The sequence below is a fragment of the Apus apus genome, chromosome 1 (genome assembly GCF_020740795.1).
Source record: "Apus apus isolate bApuApu2 chromosome 1, bApuApu2.pri.cur, whole genome shotgun sequence".
Taxonomy (NCBI): Eukaryota; Metazoa; Chordata; class Aves; order Apodiformes; family Apodidae; genus Apus; species Apus apus.
This window is the reverse complement of record NC_067282.1, coordinates 157,215,081-157,237,327: the sequence shown is the minus strand read 5'-3', so window position 1 is coordinate 157,237,327 and position 22,247 is coordinate 157,215,081. Positions and strand designations below refer to the sequence as shown.

Below are 22,247 nucleotides of genomic sequence, written 5' to 3'. Positions count from 1 at the left end.
CATATGCCATCTCATATTTCAGAAGTACTATTAATATGCACAGGAGCTTGTAAACTATTACAAGTTAATTAATGTACCTTGTTTTACTCTGTTGAAATGGAATTATATTAGATTTCTCCAGTGTTTTCTTGATGTGACTCTAATGTCTAGCCAAGCTAGACTACTGAGTCATACACAGTATAATTAAATTCAAATAACAGTAGTATGAAAGTCTCTATCAAGATAGAAAGTAAAAACAACTAAATTTTTTAGCATTCTGTTTGTATTATTGTAGTTTGTAGTATGAGCTTGCCCAAGATTCACTGTATCTTCCATTAATGCAGCTATATTAAAGCTTTTTTCCCTTGAAAGTTATGTTCTCGTTCTGACTTGACTCTCTCCCCCTCCTCTTTTTCACAGTGAAGAAATATGGATGTCAAGAGTAGAAATTATTTACTTATGAACCGACAAGCCTTGGAAAAAGACATCAAGACCTCTTACATTATGGATCGAATGATTTCTGACGAAGTGCTAACATTGCAGGAGGAGGAGAGAGTGAAACAACAGGTAGAATTGTCTCTCAGTATTATTTATCTTTCTAGTCTACTCACAAGTTATATCATGCTTTTTAAAAATACTGATTTCTGTCTGTCTCATTCCTGGATTCAGCAAATTCTAAAATGTATGCCTAGAATGCAGTTTATATTGCATTTCGAAAGATTGAATTAAGGGTTTGGTCAAGTGGAAGGTTACTCCTGTGACTATAAGCAATCTATAATTGACAGAGTGATAGACTAGATAATTTCTGAGGTTTTACTTTTGTATAACATCTCTTCTAATGTTTTTTCCTAGAACACCCGGGAGGAGCGAGCAGCTATGCTAATAAATATTATTCTTACAAAAGATAATAATTCATACAGATCCTTTTATAATGCACTACTTCATGAAGGGTACAGAGAACTAGCGGCTCTTCTTCAGGATGGCATCCCTGCTGTCTCCTCTGGGAATGGAAAGAGTTCAGTGGATGGAATGACTTCATACGGTCAGTGTAACTACAGCAATCCCTGTTTGAAAGTCAAGACAAGTTATGTTTTTTGTTATTATGTTATGTATTATGTTATTATATATTGTATTTATTATATTTATAATACCTGTTCTTATAAAAAAGGAGTAGATGGTGCATTCACTTGTTTTCAAAGTGTGGTAGTCAGTATTTCTGTATTAAATATGGCAGGAGAGTTAGAACAGTTATGACTTTCATAGGTCATCTTGAAAAATCATATTTAGTAATGTTTATTATAAAGTATGGGAAACCTGAAGCTCTCGCACTTTTCTCTAAATTGTAACATTTTTGTTGTGCATGAGTGAAAGACCCTTATTCAAATAGTATATTAAAGAAGTTGAATCTAACTTAAAAAATTGTAGCCTCCAAAATTCTGACATTCCTCTTGAAGAGTAATCTGTAATCTCTCATCCTGCATTCCAATAGTTGATCCAGTTATTAGGTTGCTTAATTCTCTCCACTGTATCTTTTAGTTACCCTATGTAATTTCCTAACTTCTACCTATGTTGGCATCAGTATCATCTTTGCTTGATACTCTTAATTAATACTCTAAAGTGGAGAACCTTTTAACTTCGGATGACTAGATGCTGTGGTTACTGTCACTCTCTCATTTTATGAAGTGTCATAAGTACATGGAATTTTTATTACCTGACGTAGATTTCCCAAAGCTAATCAGTGGAATATGGCACTGCTTATCACAGAATCACAGAATGGTTTGAGTCGGAAGGGACTTTAATGATCACATAGTTTGAAGCCCCCTTGCATGAGGAGGGACACCTCCCACTAGAACAGGTTGCTCAAAGCCCCATCCTGGCCTTGGAACACTTCCAGGGATGGGGCATCCTCAGCTTCTCTGGGTAACCTGTTCCAGTGTCTCACCAGCCCTCACACTAAAGAATTTCCTTTTAATGTCCAACCTAAATCTACCCTCTTCCAGTATAAAGCCATTCCCCCTTGCCCTATCGCTACGTGCCCTTACAACAAGTCCCCCCCCCCCGGTTTTCTGTAGCCCCTTCAGGTACTGGAAGGCTGCTGTAAAGTCTCCCTGGAGGCTTCTCTTCTCCTGGTTGAACAGCCCCAACTTTCTCAGCTGGTCTTTACATGAGAGTTGTATGGCTACTTTGTGGCCAGCAGCAGACAGGTGAAGTCCACATTTCCTTTCCTGCTGTGCTTTACCTGCTCTCTTGCAAGTTGTGCTATCTTAGTTGAAATCAAAGGAAATTTTGTTTGGGCCACAATGCTGTACTGATAACAGCAAAATAAAAGCCTTACAGAGTGTGCTTTCTTTGCTGCATCCATGAGGTGGTAATTTCTGGTTGAGAAAGTGACTTGACAGTTGAGTGTAGTAATGTTGAGCCACCTATGCTTGTTTGCTACAGTTTCTATTGGAGCTGTTAGCTGTCTTTTTACTTTTAGCTAGTAATGTAACTAGCTTGCATAAAATGTATTTACTGGGACACTATTGCAGATGGGAGGCTAGTTTGCCTATTAAGTGACTTATTTCTACAAAGCAGTATTTTTTCAGTATTTGCTTTTGTGAGTCCAGTAGTTTTTAGAGCATTTGTGTAGAACGTGAATTGGGAGAGGGAACTTACTAGTTATCTGGGGGGGAGTGGGGAGTTATTTGTTTTGAAGAAGCATCGAATTTAGAAATTACTTTTTATTTTCATGTATCTGTTTTTTTAACTTCAGTTAAGATGATTCTCTGCGAAGGAGGTGTACCACAGAGACCAGTTGTGTTTGTCACTCGGCCAAAACTGGTAGATGCTATTAAAAAGAAACTATGCTGCTTGGGAAGTGAACCAGCCTGGGTCACAGTTTATGGAATGGCAGGTTGTGGGAAGACTGTTCTAACGGCAGAAGCTCTAAGAGATCATCAACTTCTGGAAGGTACTTTTAGAAAAAACATCTATATTTTAATAAAAATTACTACAGGTATACACATAATGGACATATATGACAAAATATCTCAAGTTGTCTTGAAAATAATGTAGGATTTGGGTTTCTCAGTTCCTTAGGTGCTTTTGAAATATTTGCTTGCAGCTTACAGCTTTCATAACCATTTAGTGCTCTTGGACCACTAAATATTTTACTAATTATGGGAACATATTCTGAATAGGTTTTCACCTTGGAATCTGCTTTGGTTTATGATAGTAGGTACATCCTTAATTAAGTTGCAATTGTTATTTCCCTTAGTGCAAAATAGTACTATTTAATTTATATTCCATTTGGGCGTTGCTTTTTAAGTCCTCAGATTCTCCCCCTTGCTATATGAGTTTAAAAAAAATATTTCTCTGACTTTTGCATACATGTTAATAATGGCAGGCATTTGTGGAGTGATTACACTTCAGCTTAAAGCAGATCATAAATGAAACCATTTAATGATTATATTGTTTTGCCTTGCATAGGACACTTGGAGGAGAAAATGGGACTTGGGCATTAGAAAACATGTAGGGATAGAGACTACAGCATCCTCTGCTGCACCCAACTCTTCTAGATGCCTTCTTGTTCCCTGTTTTGGGATAATTTCACATCCCATCTAGATCTGAACTACTGCAGCAATACAGGGTGAAAAACATAAATGCTAAATCAAACTAGCAGGAAGATGGATGCAAAAGGAGTTGCCAAGGGACAAGCAGGAAGGCATGTCAAGAGGAGGGACAACAGCATCAGCAGGATTTTTCTGTAGAAACTTGCCCTACAGAGCCTTTTCCTTTAAAAATAAGAAGTAGTAGTCTTGTAGAACCACCCTTCTGTGTTAATGGTAGAGTTGGAAGGTTGGCTTGCAGTAGACTTTACCGTTTTATATTTTAATTGAAGTTGAGTTATTGAATACTTCTAATTTTAAATGTACAGCATGACTGATACTGCTTTTCTTGTTAGATTACTTTCCAGGAGGAGTTCACTGGATCTCAGTTGGAAAACAGGACAAAGCAGGACTCCTAATAAAACTCCAAAATCTCTGTAGCAGATTAGAGCATGACTCTACCCTTTCACAAAGGCCTCCACTTAACATCGAGGAGGCTAAAGATCGTCTTCGTTTGCTGATGCTACGCAAGTATCCCAGGTGATGTCAGTAAAAAGAAACACTCTTTGGTCTAATTGGCTAAGGGATCTGTGTTGTGATTACATGTCTTTGTGGTGTGTATTTTTTTTAAACCAATTTTCTTACTGTTCTGCTTCTTGCTTCTCCTTTTTCTGCTTTGCTGTGGATAATTAGGAAGTTTTATTCAAGGTGAAGCTGAAAATTCTTACAGAATTTCACTTCTTGTGCAAGGATTGCTGCTAAAACATTCTAAATCACTGACTTTTGTATGATAAAAAGAATAAGTAAGTTCAGATAAGTGTATAAAAGTTAAAGGGTAGATGGGTGGTAGAATCAGATGTATAATATACATAATAGAATCCTGTCCCTATTTAGACTCTTTTTTAGTGGAGTAACTTAAGGGACACATTGTAGACTTGTCCTAGATAGGAATGTATTTATTAGGCTCATAAGGCTTCTGGTAAAAATCTATTTTAACCAGCTGTGCAGGTGTCACATTCACTTGAAAAATGATTAATCATTGACTAATGAAGGGAATGACAGGTGGAAATAAGAATTGCTCTAACTTTCAGTGTTCTTACTGTGCATGTGGAATGCTTCACTGATGTGTGGGGATCATGTGGCAGTAAAAGGCTGTGCATCACTGCAGAACATTTTTCTTTCCCAGAACAGCTGATGTCTGTTTAAGGCATTTGGTCTAGAGTTACCACAGTGAAAGCAGGTTTTCATTAAATGATCAGTTATTGCCAAAAAAACAGTTGCTTTCAAATTTCAGGAAAAGTGACTTGATTTAATCAAATGGCATCTCAGTTAACTGCACAGGGTTTGTTGTTTTTTTTTTTTCATCTTTGAGCAATAGTTCTTGTTATTTGTTGAGGATTTCATTACCCTCTGTGAAAATCTGTACTAAAGGCAACAAGTTTGCATCTGAGTGAGGTATCTCAGGAATAGTACTCCAATCTTGTGATCTTTATAGATGACATAGAGTAGAAGAATACTGGCATTTTTGTATAGAAAAAATAAAAAAAACTTTCTTATGAGGAGAAGATTTGAAAAACTGCCAGGTCTGTCACAAAAAATTTCATTTTTTGGTGAAAGTTTTATATGAAAAGTGCAAATAAGACACTTTCAACTGAAAAGTGCAGGTTTCCCTGAAATATTTAAAGTGGTGTGTCCATTTACACAATTCTTGTTATTTTAATTCCTGCACAACATTGCAGTCTCTTCTGAGTAGAAGGGAGAACTGTGTGCTATTTTCTCTTGAGATATATCCCATGGAACCATGAAGAGTTCCTGGAGTTGGCAGGTACTGTATAGCCAAATAACAAGGCAGCCTACCATGGATGATATACTGCACTGTGCTGTGTTCCTTACAGTGCACAAAGTGACTCCTTTGAGAGGTACATATTGTGTTTCGTCAAAAGAGCACCTGTATTGCTGAGGAAACTAAAGGGAAAAGAGAAGGTGCCAGCTTTGGAAACAATTAGATACTTGTTTTTATTTGAGAGTATTTCAATTCCAGCAGTGGCAGTGTCCTTATAGACTGCTAGACATCTCATATAAGATGATGTTGACCTGACAATGTTCATGAATCTGTATCAAGATAGGAGTATTTCTGAGAATGACTGCATCTCAAGGAAAAGATGCAAGAATTGATGATAAAACTTCACTAGTCTCACTGCTTTTTGCCATTTCAAAACCATGTTAGTCTGATCACACTGTTCGTCATAGTCCTGGTTACCCTTTCCCTTCACCTTCTCTGTTCTAAAATCTTTGATCATATTGCCAAAATTGACTCTAAAGGTAGGAACTTGGTATCATGGAAAATCCTATAAGTTTATGAAAAATCGACAGCTGGATAAGAAGATGCCTTCAGTGGCACAGAGGACGAATTGAAGGGAAACTCATTTTGTCGTCTTGCTAACTGGCCAGCTTGGATACATGAGCTGGGAACAGGCTACAGTCTGTGCTGCATCCTGCCCAGTTAGGTGTATGAGTGTTGAAGGAACCAACTGAAGGTCTTGCTGATGATGATTTATCTGGGAAGTCATAGTGGGCATGTGGGGACAAGAGGAGAATGTGCTGGGAATTGGAGCTTCTACAGCGCAAGTGCACTGGAAACCGAGCTTCACTAGTTCTGCGGTTTGTGGAGCTTGCTCTGCACTGTGGTTCTCCTTGGTGACAAAAAGGCATTTCAGCTATTTTTTGATTCAAATAATCAACCCAGTATATTTCTTAGGAATAAAGTATTAGTCAAAGAGTTCAAATTGTGAATCCAGTACACATCTTGAGATTAAAGTATTAGTCAAATTAAAACTTGCTGATTAAAGTAGCATTATGTATTTTGTTGCGTTAGGAATGAAGAAACCAAAACTGTTATTCTTTAAAGTAATAAATTTCAGAATTAAATCTCATATGATTTTTAACACAGTGTTTTGGTTAGGTTTTGGGATTTTTAATAGTCCTAATTAGGAACTGAGATTTGTTGATGTGGTTGGAGGAGAATATCACTAGTACCAAAAGACTGGGTACCAGAAGAACTTTGAAGTTCTTAGATTAATTAAAAACATAAATTCAGGTTGTAATTCTTGCTGCCCACTGTATTTTCAGATGTGAAAGTACCGCAAAAGTAATAATTAATGGCTAGTATTATTGTAAACCCTCTTTATTATCAAAAGTGGGTTAATAAAGGAATTGTATAAATCTGAGATATGGTTATCCAAGACTTGCATGCAACTTTGAAAATGTGGTATAATATATGTGCACTTGTTTCTGATGGATAAAATCCTTATTTATAAGCACTGAAGGCATAAAGGTCATATAACTGAAGAAAAATAGGTCTTGGCATGCCTCGGGAAATTGAACAATTTAACCAAAGACTAGTGTAACCGAAAATTCCATCCCTTTAAAAAAAAAAAAAAAAAAAGACAATACATTTAAACAATTTGCAGGGTTGGGTTTCAATAATTTTGCTTCTTCTACAAAACACCTAGAATGCAAATAATTAGTATTTATTTTCATAAATTTATTTGCCAGCCAGTGTTTTTGACTTCTTGCTCCTTTGAAACCCACCTTTTAAAAAGTTTTCAGTAACTTCATTGTCAGACATAGGCAGGTGTAGCCTGTACATTGTTCTGGTGAGATTCCATGTAGCAACCTACAGATGTGACTAGCCATAGGTTTGAAATATGTAGTTGATATAAAATGTTGTTTATGTAAAAAAACCCCTCAGCATCCAAGACAATTCCTTCACAAGAGGATTAGTTTCATGTAGCTTTCTGAAGATACAAGAACAACACTGAAATCTCTTGAGTCAAAAGGATACTGAAATGGTTTCTCTCACAAAGCTTATCAGTAGCCTGTGTTAAGCAGGGTTGTTATCTAGTCCTATACAACTTTTTTCTTCATTTATGATATTTGATGACATGAAAAACAGATTAAATACTTGTTTTTCCTAGCATCTGCTATTGGAAGTATTTATTGAAAATTTGTTGTTTACGCTTAAATTTTAAAAATATAGATACATGCATTCAGCTTTGTTGCACAGTGTTTAGTGTCCTCTTAAGATATTTTACATATTAATATAAAAATTATGCTGTGATGCATTATAAATTCTGAAAATATTATTTCATTATTAAAATGCAGTACTGTGTTTTAGCACTAATGGTTGATCTGAAATATGCTATGTTTCTTCTTGCACTAGGTCTCTTTTGATATTAGATGACGTTTGGGATTCCTGGGTATTAAAAGCATTTGATAATCAATGTCAGGTTCTTATCACCAGCAGGGACAGGAGCGTAACAGATGCTGTGGCTGGTAAGGAGCAGTTTCGTCTCTTACACAGCAAGTTGTGTGTGTGTTTGTGCAATTTGTTCTTGTGAACTTTTAAAGGAATCTGATAGAGTATGTGTCCGTCAACTTGTGTATAAGCAGCAAAGTTGCAGAATTCTGCTCTGTAAGACTTTATGCTCTTTGTGAAGCAAAGGCTGAGACAGTTGGGCCTGTTGAGCCTGGAGAAGAGAAGGCTCTGAGGAGACCTTATAGCTGCCTTCCAGTTCCTGAAGGGGCTACAGGAAAGCTGGGGAGGGGCTTTGCACCAGAGAGGGCAATGATAGGACAACGCATAATGGTTTTAAACTGAAAGAGGGTAGATTTAGATTAGACATCAGGAGTAAATTCTTCACTGTGAGGGTAGTAAGGTACTGGAATAGGTTACCCAGGGAGGTTGTTGATGTCCCTCCCTAGAGGTGTTTAAGGCCAAGTTGGATGAGGCTTTGTGCAACCTGGTCTGGTGAGAAGTTTCCCTTCTCAGAGCAAGGAGTCTGGAACCTTATGATCTTTAAGGTCCTTTCCAAACTTAACCATTCTATGACTCTGAAATAAATTTTACATGTTACCTGAAAGTTACGTGTCTACATTGAAGAGTGTAACGATTCCCAACAGGGTAATTTAACCTCTGTGACTCTGTTGCAGTTAGACTGGCAATCTTTAAGCTAGTAAGTGGTCACTGCTACCACATGCCCATAATGCATTTGTAATTATAGTAGTATACATTTTTTATCTTTCTAATGCAAACTTGATCCTGATAAGTAGAATTTATACTCCTCTATACTAACCATATAAAATACTATGCAAAAAATCATGAGCCAGGTCCTTTGCTCAAGATTTTGCTTAGAAAACACTATTTCTATATGTTTCTAATATTCTTTTGCATTTTCTTCTATGTTTCTATGTGTAGGCAAAAAATATGAGGTTCATGTGGAAAGTGGTCTAGCACATGATAAAGGACTAGAGATTTTATCCCTATTCGTGAATATGAAAATATCAGAACTGCCAGAACAAGCTAACTGCCTTGTACGGGAATGCAAAGGTATACTTGTGGCTCTTTAATGTAACATCTACCACTGAATGTATTCTTTTTTTTCTAGGTTTTTATACTTACAGCTAGAAGAGGGAACATTCTTTAATACTGTATGCCTGTAGTAAAACATAAGTGTTTGTTAAATGCTTTTTTTTTTTTTTTTTTTTTTTTTTTAACAAAACAGAGGTGTCTTATGTTGATTTTCAAGTCTCTTTCTTCGGTGTATCTTCCCTCTACCCTGCTATTACACTTACTTTATTCAACCACACAACTAAACTATTGGATTGTGTTCCTTGAAAACCTCAAAGATTAATTTAGTCTTTTCCTTCAGGTTCTCCGCTTGTGATATCCTTGATAGGGGCATTATTACGAGACTTCCCTAATCGTTGGGAATACTATCTCAAACAGCTGCAGAATAAGCAATTTAAAAGAATAAGAAAATCTTCTTCATATGATTATGAAGCTCTTGATGAAGCAATGTCCATAAGTGTTGAGCAACTGAATGACAATTACAAAGACTACTATAAAGACCTCTCTATCCTCCCAAAAGATGTCAGAGTACCTACTAAGGTAACACCAGCAGTGCAGAAATCCCATTGTTTTTAGTGAGATACAAACGAGAACTTTAAAAAATTCATAAAATGTATAATTGCTCTGTGTAACTTGTGCTGTATGTAACTTAATAGTAATTGCTAGATTGCATAAGGCAGGTCTTTTACTGTGTCATGACTTTGTTGTCAATAGTGAAACTAAAAAAATGGTAACTGAATAAATGCATTAATGTTAGTTTAATGTGCATTCTATATATGGCTCTTTAATTAGATTGCAGTTGAACTCTCCGAAGGCTCAAAAACTGTTATGTGAAATTTCTCCCCCTTAAGAAAAAAGTACGGTGACTATAATCAGGACAAATAGACAAAAGATGGGCTAACTTGTATTATCTGTCCTGTAGTTTGCTACAGAAGAATTGCTAACTTACTGAATTTATTACAATTCATAATACGTCTACATTTGTTAGCATGTGGTTTTTTTGTCAGTTAAATAGTAGCTTTTTATGATATTCGTACAAGTCATATTACCCCTTAGTTCTGATTCTTTTTTGTCTTAATGTGCTTTTTTAGGTTCTCTGTATTCTTTGGGATATGGAAACTGAAGAAGTTGAAGACATACTACAGGAATTTGTTAACAAATCACTGTTGTTCTGTGATCGTAATGGGAATTCATTCCAGTATTATTTACATGATCTTCAACTTGACTTTCTTACGGAGAAGAATCGCAACCAGCTTCAGGTAGGGTATTGACTTACTTATTTACTTCTAACTTTGCTCTCCAGAGCTGGGCATTCTTCAGAAAATGTTCCTTTGTTAAATGGTATCCAGAGTGGCTTCATAGAATAGGTCCACCATTCAGTTAAACTTAATGCTGGCTAATTAAAAACATTTTTTAACTTGAAACTGTGGAATAATATAATGATGATTCCGTTTGAAGCTAAGAAACTAAACTGAGGGAAGATTCAATATCCACTATTTCTCTGTCAAAGACATTTCCAGCAGTAGATGGCATGTTCCACTGGTGATTCCACAGGCATCGAGACCCTAGGCACCAACCAGAATAGGAAGTTTAGTACAGAGAAGAGGTATTACAGAGAAGGTGGTACTTGCAGGGAGAGGACATGTATGTTGGGCCCAGTAAATTAATCAATTTTGAAGGACAGGGCAGAAAGAATAGATAGGAAGAACAGGAAAGCTTTTAGACTTGCTTTTTAGATTTGCATATGTAAAGGTCCTTTTTTGTTGGCTATCCATATTTAATGTGAAGAGTGAGTTGGTAGCTGTTCTCAATCTAAGAAGGAAAGTTAACAACTTGCTTTTTTGTCTTTTAATATCCACAGAGTGTTTCTGAAGCAGCCTTAAGCAATAAATTAGGTTAAGTGTACAGTTTTGGAAGGAAAGTCTTTCTTTTGTTGTATTATGATTGAGAAATAATATTGTTATTCCTCAGTCCTATATACTGTATAATATTAAGTATAATTCCTCAATACTGAAACCAATCCATACCTTCATATAGTATTAACTGAAAGTGTGTTTTGACTCCCATTGCAGGAGCTACATAAAAACATAGTAAATCAGTACAAGAAATATTACAAACTTAATACACCTGTTCCATCTCAAGAGGATTGCATGTACTGGTATAACTTTCTAGCCTACCACATGGCTGGTGCCAACATGCAGAAGGTGAGTTCTCCCTGGTGTTCTCTGTTTCCCATCTTGACCCAGCCTTACCCCTGCCTTTGCCCCCCAACTTTTTTCAACTTGAGCCTGTCTTTTCTCAGGCTTTTGTACAGATAGGTGAACACTCAACACAGTCCTGTAGGGGCTCCACTGATAATCACTGTCTGTTGCAAAACCTAATCTATTTCTACCCTGTGTCTTGTCTTTTCAACCATTTTTGTGAAAATTTCTTATTTTGTATCATAATAGCTTGTGGTTTTCTTTAGAAGAAGCTTTGATAAGAAATCTTCTCTAAACCTTTTTGAAAAAACCCATCCTTGCGTTATTACATAGTAAATTGATTTCTTTAGGGAATTTGATTGTTTTTTTTTTTTTCTACAAAAGTCTTGTTAGTTTTTTCCCTGATATGTTACACTGATGTGGGTGCAAAAGTTCCTTCTCTGTATGACCAGATTTCAGTGTCCTCAAAACATCCAGCAAGAGTTAAATGGACCAGTCTTTTTCCCTGAATTGCCTTGGTGCCTTTAAGAAATTGCTATAATTTTTGCTACCAACTGTTCTTTAGGTACTGAGCTGGTATAAGATGCAAATCATGCTGGAAGATTAATATTCCAGTAGTTTCACTTCAATGTCTTTAGAATTCTTATATTGAATAACATTTGGTCCTAGTTGCTAATTGCTTTATTTCACATACTCAAACCTTTTCAGCTGAACCTATTTTGCCATGGTTCATCCAACTCATCGTATGAAATACCCTTTGTGTACTTGTATCATATAGGAACCTTCATAATCAATATGGGTTAAAAATGTAGGGTTTTTTGGATCATACTTATTTCATTATCTTGGTGTCTTTAATTTCAATGTATTAGAAAAATGTTTTTATTATTAGCCTCTCTACATTTTGTAGAATTACATTCCTGGAGTTCTTTAGCCTATCTCATGATGGCTGTATGCCTCCCAGAGTTTGCACTCTTTTCTACTTATTTCTCATTTTTAGGTATGCTTTCTATTTGTTGGAAGGCTAATAAAGATGTGAGGTATTATTTTTCTGTTTAACCGTGATAGTATTTTAATCCTTGCATTATTTACTGATTTTTAAATTGTAATATACTTTGAACCTTTGTAGTGTTGTCTCTAAGCAGTTTTTTCTGATCCCAATAAGTATTATTTTTTTTAACAACAAGGGCTTTTTAAAGTACATTAATAGCAAGAGGAGGTCTAAAGAAAACATTGGACTGATACTTGTTGAAGTTGGCCACCTGACTAACAGGGATGAAGAAAAGCTGGAGGCATTCAGTGCTTTTTTTGCCTCAGTCTTTAATCACCCTGAGAGACCTTGGGCTCTGCCTGGTCCCCAGAGTCAGAACTATGAGTGTGGGAACAGTGACTTTCCGTTTGTGGACACTGAAATGGTAGGGAACCAGCTGTGTCTGCTGAGTGTTCACACGTCCATGGGCCCTGATGGGATTTATCCCAGAGTACTGAAGGAACTAGTGGATGTTGTGGCAAGGGCCCTACATGATAATCTTCCAAAGGTCTTGGGAGTCTGGGGAGTCAGTCCCACCGACTGGAAGCTAGCCAGCGTTATTCCACTTTCAAGAAGGGCAAGAGGGAAGATCCAGGGAACTGCAGACCTGTTAGTCTAAACTCAGGTCCCCAAAAAATTACAAAGATCATACTGGGTATTATTGAAGGCATTCAGAGAACAATGCAGTCATCAGGCACAGTGAATATGGGTTCAAAAAACTAAAGTCCTGACCTGATAAGATCACCCACCTGGTGGATGAAGGGAAGGTGGTGGATTTAGTTTTTCTGGATTTTACTAAGGCTTTTGGTACTTTCTCTCACAGCATCCTTCTTGACAAGTTGTCCAACTGTGGAATGAGTGGGTTCTTGGTGTGCTGGGTGAAGAACTGGCCGAAGGACAGAGCTCAAAGGGCTGTAGTAAATGGGGCTACATCTGGCTGGTGACCGGTCACCAGCAGTGTTCCTCAGGGTTCAATTCTAGGGCCAGTTCTTTTCAATGCATTTATCAATTATGTGGATGCAGGAGTTGAATGCACCATTAGCAAGTTTGCTGATGATGCCAGGCTGGGAGCTGGTGTTTACTGTTTTGAGGGATAGGATGTGTTGGAATTGTGCAAAGCTGTGCTGTGGAAAGTTTAGACTGGACATTAGAAGCAGTTCTTTATCAAAAGGGTGGTGAAACAGTGGAACAGACTTCCCAGATAGATAGTTGATGCCGTAAACCTGACAGTGTTTAAGAGGCGTTTGGACAATGCCCTTAACAACATGCTTTAGCTTTTAGTGAGCTCTGAAGTGGTCAGGCAATTGGAGTAGATGTTAATTTTAAGTCCCTTCCAGCTAGCATAGTCTATTCTATTCTAATAATCCTGTTTGCAGTTTCTGATTGCCTTTTAAGTAACTTTCTCATTTTTAAGTTAAATACAACTATATCATGTTTTGCTTTCATTCAAATTCAGCACCTGTTGGAAAGAAGAACTGATCACTATTAGCAGAATGATCTTTGTCAGACTAGAATAGAAGTATTTTCAGAGTTACATTTTAAACCAGGTCTTGTATGCTACAAAAGTCAAGATTTGCTTTGTACCCCCATCCCTTCTTTGACTACCTGTATCAAAGAGCATTGAAATAACCAGCTTAGCTTTCTATGCACAGAATTTTCATACCTGATCGAGTAAGATGCAGGAAACAGGAAACTGCCAAACTTTTTAACTGGAGACAATTGTACTGAAGCATATTAAATGCCTAATGCATTTCCTGTGCTTTTCTTTTTTTCCTTTAGTAGATTTGTTGTGGACCTCATGGTCTGAACTTAAATTTCTATTCCTATTTCTAGGAGCTCCATGATCTTATGTTTTCTCTAGATTGGATTAAAGCTAAAACAGAATTGGTAGGGCCTGCTCATCTGATTCATGAATATGTAGAATACAGTTCAATCCTGGATCAAAAGGTATGATACTAAAAGGTAAATGATCAGTCTGTTCCAAATATATTTTTCCATGTTTAATTACATTCTGTTTGATGTATGCATATATGGGAGATAAATAGAAAGAACTTTTTAATGTTTTTTTAGCTAAGTTTAACTTGGAGAAGACTTAGTTTTCAGGTTTAGTTTTAGTTATAACTTCAGTGTGTGCCCAAGTAATTGAACATGGAACTCAAGAACTAAGGTGAACAACAATAACTAATGCTGGGTACATATGGCTCTCTGCTTTTTAGAAGGAGCAGAATTTTGTTGGCCACATAGAATAGTCTTTCTGATATTTTATATGGACTGATAATTGAGTAAATCACTGTTGCCAGTATCCTTTGTTTGAAAAATAAGGATAACATGCTTTCCTGAATAGGAAATTAAGTATTTCGGTCTTATCCTATGTACTTGCTAATAGAACTAAATAGAAAAATAGAACTAAAAATAGAACTAAGTGCTTCTGTAAGAATATTTTGTAAGAGAGCTGTATAGAAATTAAAAAAAATAAGGAAGTAAATGCACTTTCTATGTTATAAAATGTTATCTGCTCTGTACATAGGGCAGCACAGTACGTGAGAACTTCCAGGAGTTTCTGTCGTTAAATGGGCACCTTCTTGGACGGCAACCATTTCCTGACATCATACAGCTGGGTCTTTGCCAGCCAGAGACATCAGAGGTGTATCAGCAAGCCAAGCTACATGCTCAAAGGGAAACAGGAGCATTTTATTTGGAATGGATGTAAGTAGCTGCAGTACATCTGCTGATACTCTCATCCCCTGAGCCAAGAAAATAATTTAATGTACAACTAAATACAATTTTTGTCTAATTTTTAAGAACTGTGGTGTTTTTTCTGGGGCAAAAGTGAAATAATGTTCAAGAACCTGTGGGAGGGAGGGGAACTCTGAATATGTAAGGCCACAAATTAGTGATAATTACATAGAAATAAATAGAGGAATCTATTTACTTCTGTACTCCTTGATTCTTCGTTTTAAATAACTGTACAAAGATGAAAGTAAAATACTTTGAAACATCTCTAAATAGTTAAAAAAAAACACAAACAAAATTGTAGTGCAAGTATTTTTTACTAAAATGTACATGTATCTTGCAAAGGCTTTGAAAGCAGCAAGTTGGGAAATATGAAAAGGCTTTGTAACCTCTACCATCTTGAATTTTCTCCTGTTTAGTTTTTGGGGTTTTTTTCATATTTTTGAAAGTTGTTTATGAAAAAAGCATACATATCTAAACATTTTTCCAGCATAGTCCAGTAGTCATCTGGCTATGTAACCATCTCTGTTAGATTCTTCTCTGCTTTTTCTGTTCTAATATCTGCTGTATGTGGTGATCACAAAACAGAATGACTCAGTGTCAGGTAACTACAGTAATAATTCAGCAATACTTGAATTCAGGTCTTTTCTGGATATTTGGCTATTTGATTTTACGTAACTAACAGAATTCTAGCAAAAACACTTGGAAGTTGCACAGTTCAGAAGAGTTAATTTCCAGGTAGTTCAGGGCTTCCACCTTGGATGTGGGAATCTTATGCTGAAGAACATGACTGAAATTAACAGAACAGACTGATAGTTTTGTCTCCCATTCTAGGGCAAGGTTCTAAAAATGGTTTGAAGGATGTGTAGGTAAATACACTGCTCTCTTGACCAGCAATTTTAGCTTTATTAAAACATAAAAGAAGAAAAGTTGGCTTAGATGAGCATTTCGCAGTGAAAATTTGCTTTTATTCTAAAGCTCCTCGGCTACTTGGTCAGAGATCTTTTACCCATTATTTAAATGCTAAGCCTGAAGATTGTAACTGGTAACGATGAAAACTATGTACACTGATTCATTTTGATTCTAGAAAAGAAGTAATCTTGTAACAATCTGTTCATCACCAAAAATAATCTTATTACAGTGACAGCTTTTTGTATTAAGATCTGGCTAAGCAGGATTATTATATGATTGCTGCTAATTCTAAATTTTTGTTAAAAGTGAGGCAAGAGTCATCTAAGGTGTGTTAGATTCTGAACTTTTCTCTGACTGAGATGCAGTGATAGTCATAGATTTTGTTTAAATATGTACTAATAAGAACCAAGTAATTGCTGTGAAAATTAAGTAAGTTTACTAAAATCTAAATAATTGTAAACAAATTTACAAATGTTTTTGAGTAGGCGTGAAAAGGAACCTTCAGGAGAACAGGAAGTTTCAGGAATAAATTTATATTTGTAAATAGCACGTGCCAAAAAAATATCATTAGAAAGGCTGTGTCTTGCAGTGCAACTGCTTTGCCCATGAAGTAGCATATTTAATTTATCATGCACACACTATCTTTCTTGATCTCTAAGCTGTAACTTTTGGAGAGCAATGGAAACTCTGAGTGATTACTCGAATTTGTGTTTCCCTTATTACTTCAGCGTAAAGGCTGAGAGGTGAGGTATAGTGGCTTGGTTTGTTTGTTGCAAAGGTTGCTGCTCAAGAGGTGTGAAAAAGTGTTATCTTTTTATAGAGACTGTTGAATAATAAAAAGGCACTAGGAAATCATACTCATTTAGAATCAACTGTCTTACCCTGTAGAAATAAAAAATCGTTGAAGAACCTCTACCGTCTGGTTGTTCGTCCACATAGAGATGCAGTTTATCATGCCTGCTTTTCTAAGGATAGACAAAGAATAGCATCATGTGGAGCTGATAAAACACTTCAGGTAAGATACCTGTGCATGAGTGAAAAGAAATGCTGTGTACCATTTTGGTAACATTTGTTAACAGTACGGTACGTGGTTGCCATTACGTGGAGATACGAGAGAACTAGAAGATGTTGGAGGCAAATAATTGAATAGGATGTATTACATAAACATCAAGTTGCATGTTTAGATTAGTAAGCATTATCTTCTAGTTAGAAAGCTAAACTGTGTGATTTCAGGGCTTATATCCTCACTGCTGCCATATGTAAATATGAGATGTCTTTTAGTGGTATGGAAGAGCTCACAGCCTAAGTAATACACCTCAGCATATTTAATATTTGCTGGCAAAAATGTTCTTTCCAGTCACAGTAGACCTACAGAATTGAGAAACAGTAATATGTTTTAATTATAGCCTTACTATTTCCATGGGATGATGATGGACATTATGCAACTTTGGTGCTTAATTAGTAAATAGTCTTATGGAAAAGAAATACATCTGGGAAGAAAAATGAACCCCTGAAGCTGAGGACAGTGTGAGCTGGAAACAGACCTAAAGTGCTTAGGACGTGGATTAAGGGAGACAGAGGGAAAAGTGACTAATATAAATTTGCCATCAGTCTGCCTGAAGGGGAGCCAGCCAGCTCTCAAGAAAACTAGCAGTCAGCCAGCCAGTAACCTGGTAAAGTATCCGTATTCCAGACAGCCAAAGGTAAGGGAAAAGAACAACTTTTCTGCAAGCCTTTGGTATCTTTTTGGATGCTTGAGACTTTGAGTACTAAAGTAATAATATTAGTGGTGCTTAATTGCTGTTCATTTGGCTACTTAATGTGTTGTTATGGTGTTTTTATTATTTTATTTGCTGGCTTCTAGAGTATTCTGATCATGGCATCCACTTAGAGTGATGCCTGGTGGATGTACTTGTTTTATGCTGTGCTGAAGTTACTATGCTGGGCTTCTGGACTTAATGGCTTAATTACTGAGACTGCAGATTGCTAATTTTATCTTCATTTTCTGCCCAAAAAAGTAACATCTGTGGATTGCCATTGCATTTAAACTAAACTTTTGTTGAGGAAGTAATAGGAAAATTAGCAATAATCCATTTCTCATTCTTTAATTTTGAATTTATTAATGTTTTTCCTAATGGTGGTGTGGAGATAAAACCAAGCTTTCCAGTTTTCAAGGTTTCTTCTAGAGTTTCTGTAAATAAATAAAAAAAAATGATTGCTACATTAAGAACATATATTCTGCATAATTTGCTGTAAATGTAGATTTCCTGTTACTTCAGTATTTATGTTCCTGTTTGAACAAATACCAACCATTTCATTGTCATTGATACTCTCATTTAATGATAAGATAAAGGAAAAAAAACACAACTGGGACTTCACCATTGTAGTATCCTGAAAACTGCTGTAAAGAACACTTTGTGATTTGTTTTAATAATCAAGAATATGTGAACTAAGGAGGAAAGGGAAACCTGATTTCTCCCCACACACACTTTCTGGAGTTAAATCCCAGAGTTTTGGGAAATTGATGAATATGTGACATCTTTGCCCAGCTGTCCTTTCATTGCCTATGACTTCTCAAGACTGAGACTCATGTCATCCTGTACAACTTTACACTGCTTTTCTCTTGTTTGGACCCCATATCACCAATTGCTGCTGAAATTCTTACCTTCCACAGGGGCTTATCTCATAAGCCTGGAATTTGTAGTTTCAAGAATAGTTTGGATTTTGTTAATAGATAACAGTTTGTGCAGTTACTGTTAAAAATACTGAGAGGACAGGGATTTATGCTTAGAGTGATGGTAGTAAAACTAATGAAACATATTGCATACAGAAATGTGTTAAATCAGTTTTCACTATTTCTCTCCCTAACACTTTATGTCATCCTTATGAAATTTAAGCTAAATTTAAATATTTTTATAATTATTAATTCCCCTGAAATGATAAATGGTTTGAAAAGCAACCAATTTTATTAAGAGCTTATGTAAAGAGAGCTGTTTGAGAGAAAACAAACTTATATTCTGTTTTAAAATTGTGAGTGATAAGATTTTATTATTTATTGTTTTAGGTGTTTAAAGCAGAAAGTGGAGAGAGACTCTTGGAGATAAGTGCCCATGATGATGAAATATTTTGTTGCGCTTTCTCTGCAGATGGTGAATTTGTAGCAACTTGTTCAGCTGATAAAAAAGTGAAGGTAAGGAAATAAGGATCAGACTTTTTTTTTTTTTCCCCCAAAATTAATAATTCTCACTAGTTCAGCAGTTTTAACTAACTCAGGCAGAGCAGATTCTGAAAAGTTTTCTTAAATGTCTCAAATCATAGTGGTAATTCACAATTTAACAAAAAGACAAATGAAAAAACACACTTGTTACATAGTGTAAAAGATGCATGATGTCAACATCCTACTTACAGAATTACCACTTATTTTACTTGTATTATCAGATGATTCTTTTTAAGTAGAACATAATGTGTCAGTCCAGTCCTATCTATGAGAAGCATGTAGCCATAATTATTTTTTTAATGGTTTGCATTTTTTCTCTTAAATGTGAATTATTTTTAATTTTTAATTCCTCAATATTGTAATAAAACCTCAATGAAATTACACTACTAAGCGAATTCTAATCTGAATTATGACCTTTCCCCTCATTAATTGTGTCTAAATGTAAATATATATACTTTCTTTTTATCTCAAAACCTTTTTGAGGTGTATTAATAAAAGTTCTTAAGAAAGAAATATTTCTATTTCAGCATAGTTTACAGGGTTTTTTTAAAAGTAAGTACTTTAAATATATTTTAAAGTTTTTGTTTGTTTGTTTGTTGTTTTGTTTTTTGGGTTTTTTTAATCCTTCATTTCTGTATAGATCTGGAATTCAAGAACAGGCCAGTGTAGGTGTGTATATGAAGAACATTCAGAGCAAGTCAATTGCTGCCAGTTCAATAACAGAAGTGGTCAGTATCTTTTAGCCACCTGCTCAAGTGACACTTTCATCAAAGTAAGTGGAAAATATTGAGATTATTCTAATGCTGCTTATCATTACAAGGTAAATATTAATGTATAAATTTAGTTAAATACTATAAATTAAGTTTCTTTTAATGAGCCTGGTAGAAGAGAGATGGCAACAGATTGGGAATACTGACTACAGCTCTGTAATCAGATTTTCAGCAAGGCAGGACAGGAGGAGTGGTTTTGCTCAGCTAAGGAGAATGGGCATGTCCTCTGCTGGTAGGGCATAAAGGTGATGGCTTTGGCAAGACTTTTAGAGGGTGGGTTGGGAATGGGAAAATACAAGTGTGAAATACCTGCTTAAAAACGAATGCAAAAATTTAGGATGGAAAACAGTAATAATGTAAAGAAACTTGGATGCTGGAAGACTGGGAAAAAAAGCATTATGGAAGTGTAGCAGATACATTCTTTTTATTAAATACATTTACCATAGTAAAAAGACGAAGGTGGAAGCCAACAAAATAACAGTAATAAAAGCAGGAGTTTGGTCAGGTTAATCAAGTGGCACTGTTGGGTGACTGTATACAAAGAAGAGTAGAAACTGGGCAACTGAAGTCTGCATTCAGTGAAGGGGGAAAACAGAAGAATCTACTAAGACCTAGTCTCTAGCAAATAAGAGTGCAATTCACAGTACAAGTAAGCAAATTGTAAAACTGGCACTGAAGATGATGGTCCTACTGCTTAGCTGTATATTCTTCCTTTGTTGCAGTGCATGTGCTGCTGATCTTACCCAGCAGTGGTGGTTCAAGCAGCCAACTTGGCAAAAACCTCTGGTGGGATTGGTTTTCTGCTCATTTAGTTTCCCATGATGGCTCAATTGCCCAGTCCCAGTGCAAGAAAACCTCAGAGTAGACAATCAGGAGTGAGGCTCTTAGAAACAACTGTCTCTTCTAGCAGTATCTAGCAGGATGTGAGGTGCTTCAGTTGTCATGTGAAGTCTTATCTGGAGGGTTCTTGCAAGAGCTCGTGTTTGTGTAAACTGGAAGTAAAATACAGTTATGATCTGATGTCAAGGTGGAAAGAAGAGGCTTTTGTGCTGACCTCCTGGATGTCTCAGGAGATGCACTTGCTGTTTGACACTGACATCTTGGAACAGGTAGATTTAGACTTGTTTAAAATGACCATTTTTATACTGTACACATGGTTAAGATTTTAGACAGTGTTATAACACTTTCCTGAGTAATGAATAACAGACCTGAAGTATGCAGAATGATTAAAAGGGCCTGATTTTTTTTTGGGCACCATGCAAGTGGCTGTGCTTGTTTTTTTGTTCTCACTTGAACATTCAAATGTATGATTTTTATTTTTCTTTACATATATAGGGGAAAGGGAAGACGTTTGGAAATGGAGCAAGGAAGTGTGGGCTATAGGCTTGGAAAACTAATTGTGTGAGAGAGGTAGAGAGGAAGAGCCCTAAACAGAAAAACATATGAAATGTTGTTCTAATTTTGTTAGCAAGGATGTGGCAAGGATGATCTGACTGTCCAAGACTTACCATGAGAGATTTCATTTTTATGTGTAAGCTACATAATTCTGAACTTCCAAGTTGAAAGAGACAAGAGGAAGCTTCTTCCTCAGGGGAAACTTTTGGTAACCTTGTGCTGTTCAAGGGTCTTGTGTGCACTTTACAGAAAGTTTAACTTAGTTCCATGTAATTCTGATGTTAATAGTTTTCATGCACATTAGAAGATGGATGTAAGTTGTGAGGCAGCCAGGGGCGTAGCATCAAGTCCGTCACCATGTGGGTAAACCTAAGAAAAGAAACATTAAGGTTTTGGTTGTCAGTGCATAATTTGTGAAGAATATGAACAATCTGTCATTTAATAATTTATTAATATGATTACCTGTTTATTTCTCATGCAGCTTTGGGATTTGAACAAGAAGTATTGCAGAAATACGATGATAGGTCATGTAAATTCCGTCATTCACTGTAGATTTTCACCAAATGATGAATATGTTGCTAGCTGCTCAACAGATGGAACAGTAAAGGTACACAAGTGTATTTGTAACAGTTTGTTTTTATGTTGGAATTTAATTTTTTATAAAATGCAAAATATGTATAAAAACCCCTGTGTGTATGGTCAACTTTAACGAATTAAATCCTGAAACAGTTGATTATTGGTCCCATTTATAATTCAAGATTTTGAAATGACTTGTCCAGTACCAGGGGAAAAAAAGCTGGGTTCCTGTAGTTGTAAATAAACCTAGTTAGCCTCATTTTGAATCCTTTACTTTTCACCATTTTTTTTTTTCTTCCCCCCTCAATGCTCTTTAAGAAAACTTGGTGGGGAGGGGTGAAGCTTGTTTAAAAAAAACAAAATAAAGTATTTTTAGATTCATTCAAACTTCTGTCATCTCAGAAAATGAATCATCAGTACACATAAAAGTTACAAGC

At 36.0% G+C, this 22,247-nt stretch overlaps 1 protein-coding gene across 3 annotated transcripts in view; it reads left to right on the top strand.

Moving 5' to 3' along the window:
- Positions 1-22,247, top strand: part of APAF1 (apoptotic peptidase activating factor 1) — a 37,637-nt gene that overhangs the window by 1,708 nt on the left and 13,682 nt on the right. For all 3 annotated transcript variants that reach the window (XM_051612981.1, XM_051612974.1, XM_051612989.1), the window contains 15 exons: positions 400-546; positions 832-1,021; positions 2,735-2,932; positions 3,926-4,109; positions 7,792-7,904; positions 8,827-8,958; positions 9,281-9,519; positions 10,071-10,238; positions 11,052-11,183; positions 14,041-14,154; positions 14,735-14,913; positions 16,741-16,867; positions 18,917-19,042; positions 19,710-19,841; positions 21,716-21,841. In XM_051612981.1, coding sequence (XP_051468941.1) covers positions 409-546; positions 832-1,021; positions 2,735-2,932; positions 3,926-4,109; positions 7,792-7,904; positions 8,827-8,958; positions 9,281-9,519; positions 10,071-10,238; positions 11,052-11,183; positions 14,041-14,154; positions 14,735-14,913; positions 16,741-16,867; positions 18,917-19,042; positions 19,710-19,841; positions 21,716-21,841 — 2,298 coding nt within the window. In that variant the 5' untranslated portion in view covers positions 400-408. The remainder of the gene's footprint in view (positions 1-399; positions 547-831; positions 1,022-2,734; positions 2,933-3,925; positions 4,110-7,791; positions 7,905-8,826; positions 8,959-9,280; positions 9,520-10,070; positions 10,239-11,051; positions 11,184-14,040; positions 14,155-14,734; positions 14,914-16,740; positions 16,868-18,916; positions 19,043-19,709; positions 19,842-21,715; positions 21,842-22,247) is intronic.